Raw genomic sequence first — 6,422 nt, forward strand, 5'->3', positions numbered from 1 at the left:
AAAGTGAAAGTGCAAGTCGTTCAGTTGTGTCCAACTCTTCGTGACTCCAAGGACTGTACAGTCCATTAAATTCTCCAGGCCAGAATACTGGAGTGGGTAGCTGTTCCTTTCCACAGGGCATCTTCCCAACCCAGGGATCGAACCCAGGTCTCCTGCATTGCAGGCAGATTCTTTACTAGCTGAGTCACAAGGGAAGCCCAAGAATACTGGGATTGGTAGCCTATCCCTTCTCCAGGGGAATCTTCCTGACCCAGGAATCAAACCGGGGTCTCCTGCATTGCAGGCAGATTCTTTTACCAACTGAGCTATCAGGGAAGCCCATGAGCTATCATGTGTTAAAAGTCCCAACTCAATACTTTATTAAATAATTATATAAAATTCTACACACAGTAAATCCAAGGAAATAATTTTTTTTGAGAAAGAGAATCTAGCTTTCAAACACAAGTTCACAGACCAGTTCATAATTTTGAAGCAAGTATCATTTTCTAATCTGGTATATTCTTGTAAGAAAATTTTTACTCATAATCACTTCCTTTTCTATTGGCCAAACTTAGAGTAAACAAAATACTGGAGATTAGTTCATATCTTGTGCTAAGAATTTCTGCAATGTGGTCTTCATATAAGCCTTCATTACAATGAATTTAAAAATTTAAAAAAAAATCCAGGATAACTTCCTGATGTTAGATTTCTTTAAACGTTAAAAAGAATAGCACCATTAAATTAGAAGATTCCTAAACCATTACACATTTCCAATTTCCTAGACAAAATATCAATGTACTTTCATTCTCCAAAGATTTTCTATAAACATTCACACACATGCATTTCTTAAGTTGTATTTTTATGTCTTTATTTATATGTGGTAACTTTTGAACACAAATCATTTAACATGTTTTTTATTTTCATTTTGGTTGCTTGCAGTTTACTCTACAGTCCTATCATGGCATGATTCTATCTGAATTTATGCTGTTCTAATTAATTAAAACTGTTTAAAACATGAATTTGAAAAGTATTAACTATGATTTTGTGATTTAAAATTCTTTTTCTAAACTTTGCGAACATTCTGTACAAACCAAATTAGTGCTGAGGAAAAAAGGAAAAATGGATTTCAAGTTGCTCAAGGTTCCTAAAAAGGTGAAAAAGTTTAATGAAACAAATGCTCATATGACCAACACCCATTTTCAATTTCAACACAGCAAACCTATTCGTTCTTAAGGCTAATTCAAAACCAAACATATTGGGGCAGGTGATTACTTAAGATAATTTATGCAATCATAAGCCAAAGACGCAAATTTGGCAAAAAGAAAACCAAGCAAGTAAGCAAAACTCTAACACATGTGGGATACACCCTCTCAGTATATAAAGGCCTGTCACTGTCCTTGGTCCCAGGCACTCCCTGAGCTAAACAGCATCACCATGTCCGTTCGATACAGCTCAAGCAAGCAATACTCTTCCTCCCGCAGTGGAGGAGGAGGAGGAGGAGGATCATCCCTCAGAATTTCCAGCAGCAAAGGCTCTCTTGGTGGAGGATATAGCTCAGGGGGGTTCAGTGGTGGCTCTTTTAGCCGTGGGAGCTCTGCTGGAGGCTGCTTTGGGGGCTCATCAAGTATCTATGGAGGAGGATTAGGCAGTGGCTTTGGTGGGGGCTATGGAAGTAGCTTCGGTGGGAGCTATGGAGGCAGCTTTGGAGGGGGCTATGGAGGAGGTGGCTTCGGAGGGGGCAGCTTCGGAGGCGGCAGCTTCGGAGGTGGTTTGGGTGGTGGATTTGGAGATGGTGGCCTTATCTCTGGAAATGAAAAAATAACCATGCAGAATCTCAATGATCGCCTGGCTTCCTACTTGGACAAAGTTCGGGCTCTGGAAGAATCAAACTATGAGCTAGAAGTCAAAATCAAGGAGTGGTATGAAAAGTATGGCAATTCAAGACAGCGAGAGCCTCGTGATTACAGCAAATACTACCAAACCATTGATGATCTTAAAAATCAGGTAAGGGGCATTTTTTAAATGCAACTTTAAGCCTCTTTTTGTGCATGTAATTCTGATAGATAATATTTTAATCAACTACAATGTTCACTGTGTTTGACTACATTACTTTCTTGCTTCCATGAGCAATCCAGTCTCTTCAAAGGTAAACAGCTGTGAGGGTACAGTCATTGCAATCTTCATCCAACATGTGTGTTGTGTATCTTACAGGATGGAGGGATTACTGAGAATTTTTTATGTTTTAATGAGTGTAAGTGTCCACAGTTAAAATACATTAGAAAATGTACAAACACAGGAACTGAAAGAATTATTCAATGAATCAGAAAATATTATTCAGACTGATAACAACAAATACTCACTAATGACATTGTAAGAAACATGAATTTTCCAATATGAAAATGGAGTATTGCTTGCCTTGAGGGAATTTTTGAATTGCACTGTGTGCAGTTTATATTCACTTAGAATATATATTTAAAACAAGTTAAACCAAATACAGGTACAAGGCAGTCAAAAGTTAGCTGAAATACACGGAAATTACACAGGTGTAAGTGCAGGACATGAATGCAGGAACACAGCTACATAACTCCAGTTAGTTTTCAGAAAGGGAGGATATAGAAATAGAAAAGTATGGAAACTTCAAGAGAACAAACGACTCAATCTTAAGTATATAGGTAAGACTGCAATGTCAGATTTAAAATAAAAATTCCCCAAGACTTAGTAATAGAACACCACAGAAATGTAGTTCATCTTTGCCACTATAAAAGCTGTGTCTGTATCTTATTTCTTTGTCTCTCCTTCCAGATCTTCAACCTGACAACAGACAATGCCAATATCCTGATTCAGGTTGATAATGCCAGGCTGGCAGCCGATGACTTCAGGCTGAAGTAAGCTAAGCAAATGTGGTACAATACTGTCACAATAAATATGAGATGTTTTTAACAATGTATGCCCACAAGAGCATTTACATTTTCCTGAATTCATTCAAATTTAAACTATACTGGAGCTGTCAAGAGAAATTTTCAACCTCAGTATTACGTTTTAGGCAATATTATAAGAAGATGCACTTTAAAGTAAATGCTAAGTTTCTTTGCATTAAACCACTAATATCCCTATGTGAATCAGAGTATGATAAATGTTGCCAAGATATGAAGTCAACTCTTTACCTGGTTTCTAAACAGTCCCTACCCAGGAATACCTCCCTGATATAAGTTATACCCAGTATTTGTATCTTGTTTCAGGTATGAAAATGAGGTAACCCTGCGCCAGAGCGTGGAGGCCGACATCAATGGCCTGCGCAGGGTGCTGGACGAGCTGACCTTGACCAAGACCGACCTGGAGATGCAGATCGAGAGCTTGACCGAGGAGCTGGCCTACCTGAAGAAGAACCACGAAGAGGTGACATGAAGTTATACTTCCCCCAGCCAAAAAGGGACTCGGGGTCATGAAGCAGTCATTAAATATTTCTGTTCCTCAAACAGGAAATGAGAGACCTTCAAAATGTATCCACTGGTGATGTGAATGTGGAAATGAACGCTGCCCCAGGTGTTGATCTCACTGAACTTCTGAATAACATGAGAAGCCAATATGAACAACTTGCCGAGAAAAATCGCAGAGACGCCGAAGCCTGGTTCAATGAAAAGGTAGTTCATCTTCTTTTGTAGCAAAGTCAATGGTGGTTTGGTTATTAGTTCAGATTTTTCTCATCAGATCCCTGTTTTTAATATTCTAGAGCAAGGAACTCACTACGGAAATCAACAGTAACCTTGAACAAGTATCGAGCCATAAATCTGAGATTACTGAGTTGAGACGCACTATTCAAGGCCTGGAGATTGAGCTACAGTCCCAACTAGCCCTAGTAAGTAAATAATTCTCTGGAGAAATAACATCATTTTATCATGCGTTTCATCCTCACATAAGAATAGGCAATATAAAAGAAAATGCAGAGTCGAGGGTAAAGAAGTAGAAATAAAATTGAAGCTTTTTGTTAATGGGAGAAAAGTATTATTGGCATTGATCGAAATATGCTGAAATTGAAATATTATTGAACATAAAACACAAATCTGTTCGTTTTCTTTATTCTTCTCATGAAATTATTAAACAAGCCTCACTGTACTTAAGTGAACAATGAAGTAGTTAGGTTACAATATATTCTTTCCTCTTCAGAAACAATCCCTGGAAGCCTCCTTGGCAGAGACAGAAGGTCGCTATTGTGTGCAGCTCTCTCAGATTCAGTCCCAGATCTCCTCTCTGGAAGAACAACTGCAACAGATTCGAGCTGAGACTGAGTGCCAGAATGCCGAGTACCAACAACTCCTGGATATTAAGATCCGACTGGAGAATGAAATTCAAACCTACCGCAGCCTGCTAGAAGGAGAGGGAAGGTAAATTACAGAAAATGTTTAAATCATCCCAGTTGCTTTTATTTGGTGTTCCAAGCCGCAAGGCTTTTCCCAAAACTCAAGGATGTCAGAGGATGGGAGAAAGTGGAAAGAGAGGAGACCAAGTACACAAGAAGGCGTATGCAATCAGCCTCAATGTCCCAACGAATTTGACCCAAGAAAGATTCTTAGGCTTGGGTGCATATATAATTGTTTTAAAAGAACGGGTTCATAATCGGCAGGGGTGATTTTCCTCAAAACACGTTTTGCCTAGGTTATAAGGTAACAATAACCTGGAAATAGACTCACAGCTTCACACGTTAGAGCTAACGGGAAGTAACGTTTACTCTCCAAGTTCCGGCGGCGGCTCCTACGGCGGCGGGCGCGGCTATGGCGGAAGTTCCGGCGGCGGCGGCGGCGGGCTACGGCGGCGGAAGCTCCAGCGGCGGCTACGGCGGCGGAAGCTCCAGCGGCGGCTACGGCGGCGGAAGCTCCAGCGGCGGCGGCCACGGCGGTAGTTCCGGCGGCAGCTACGGCGGCGGAAGCTCCAGTGGCGGTGGCCACGGCGGCGGAAGCTCCGGCGGAGGCCACAAATCCACCACTACAGGGTCCGTTGGAGAGTCCTCATCTAAGGGACCAAGGTCAGCAGAAACTAGCTGGGGTAATCAGAATTAGTTTTAACTTTTTGATGGGTTTTTTGGTTGCTGTTTTTTGGTTTTGCTTTTTTAAGTTCTGTAACTTTTTTTTTTTAGAATTATTTTAAAAATTAAAATCTTATAAAATCTTTGCTTTTTTTAACCGACTATAGTTGTTGACTCCAGTCTTGAGGGGAAAACGATATTGTCTAAAATGCTGTAGCTTTGGTGTTTTTTAAAATAACTGTAAAGAAGTTTTCCTTTTTTCACTTTGGTGTATTTTTTTTTTTTTTTTGCATTTAGATATTTTGATATAGATATTTTGGGTAGTAAATATCTTTGATTTAGCTATTTTGCTCGTTATTTAGTAAGGACCCAACAAACTGTAGTCTAAATTCTATTGTTTTTATTGTAATTATCTTACAGATACTAACAAAACCAGAGTGATCAAGACAATTATTGAGGAGTTGGCACCTGATGGTAGAGTCCTTTCATCTATGGTTGAATCAGAAACCAAGAAACACTACTATTAAGCCGCATTAAGAGGAAAGAGTCTCCCCTCACACAGGCCATTATGCATAGATGCATGAAAAAAAATCTCCAAGCAAACACTTCAGTCTTAATGGCCTATGGAAATAGGTCCACTCCTTGATCATAAGGTGTCTAAACGGTGTTTTGTGGTTTCTGTATTTCTCCTTTTCACTTTACCAAAAAGTATTCTTTACTTTTGGGAAAAAAAGAAAAACTTTCTATTCTCATTTACTAATGAATTTCAATAAACTTTCTTACTGATGCACTATCCATTTGGTCAGAATTGTCTTTATTTGAATTAGACAATTTTCAACATTAAAGATTAGTAAAGTATCATTTGAAGATTGATTTATCCAGAAATTTTGAAGACAAATTATGATTAGGATTTCTCTGTATCCATTTTTTAATCTTATGGGTATGTTGGACCAATGTTAATAATCTCACTGAGGAAAAAGTCCATGAGTCACCAGTTACTCTTTCTTTAAGATACAAAGTATGTTGACAGCTCCCAGTTCTCTGGCTTTGAATTAAGTCCTAGAAACTATGAAAAGTCTCAATACCCCAAAGATTAAATTAATTGGACATTTCACATTTTCTGATCACTTGCCTTCTCACATTTAGCTGTTCTTATTAACATTTTCTTCTCATTACTATATTGCTTCTGCCCCATTGCTACACAGCCAAAGAGATAGCTTCCAACACTTACTAGCCAGTAAAATCATATCACCCTGACAAAATTATTTGGTGTCTATCAGACAAACAGGAGAAGCACTGTCAAGACATGGTGATACCAATTTAGCCAAAAGACACCTGTATGTCTCTACTTTGACCAATTAGTACAGTGACCAGTACTAAAGACCTGGTTCTTAAAAGGTCAATGCAATCACATCCTTCAGTC

At 39.1% G+C, this 6,422-nt stretch overlaps 1 protein-coding gene across 1 annotated transcript; it reads left to right on the top strand.

The window, feature by feature from the left end:
* Nucleotides 1-715: 715 nt before the first annotated feature.
* Nucleotides 716-5,792, top strand: KRT10 (keratin 10). The gene is given in 9 exon segments (XM_010842590.1): nt 716-1,983; nt 2,782-2,864; nt 3,219-3,375; nt 3,459-3,620; nt 3,710-3,835; nt 4,144-4,361; nt 4,714-4,779; nt 4,781-5,019; nt 5,420-5,792. Coding segments are annotated over 9 exon segments (1,809 nt in total). The 5' UTR covers nt 716-1,332; the 3' UTR covers nt 5,527-5,792.
* Nucleotides 5,793-6,422: the final 630 nt, after the last annotated feature.

This window comes from Bison bison, unplaced genomic scaffold, assembly GCF_000754665.1.
Source record: "Bison bison bison isolate TAMUID 2011002044 unplaced genomic scaffold, Bison_UMD1.0 scf7180017864180, whole genome shotgun sequence".
Lineage (NCBI taxonomy): Eukaryota > Metazoa > Chordata > Mammalia > Artiodactyla > Bovidae > Bison > Bison bison.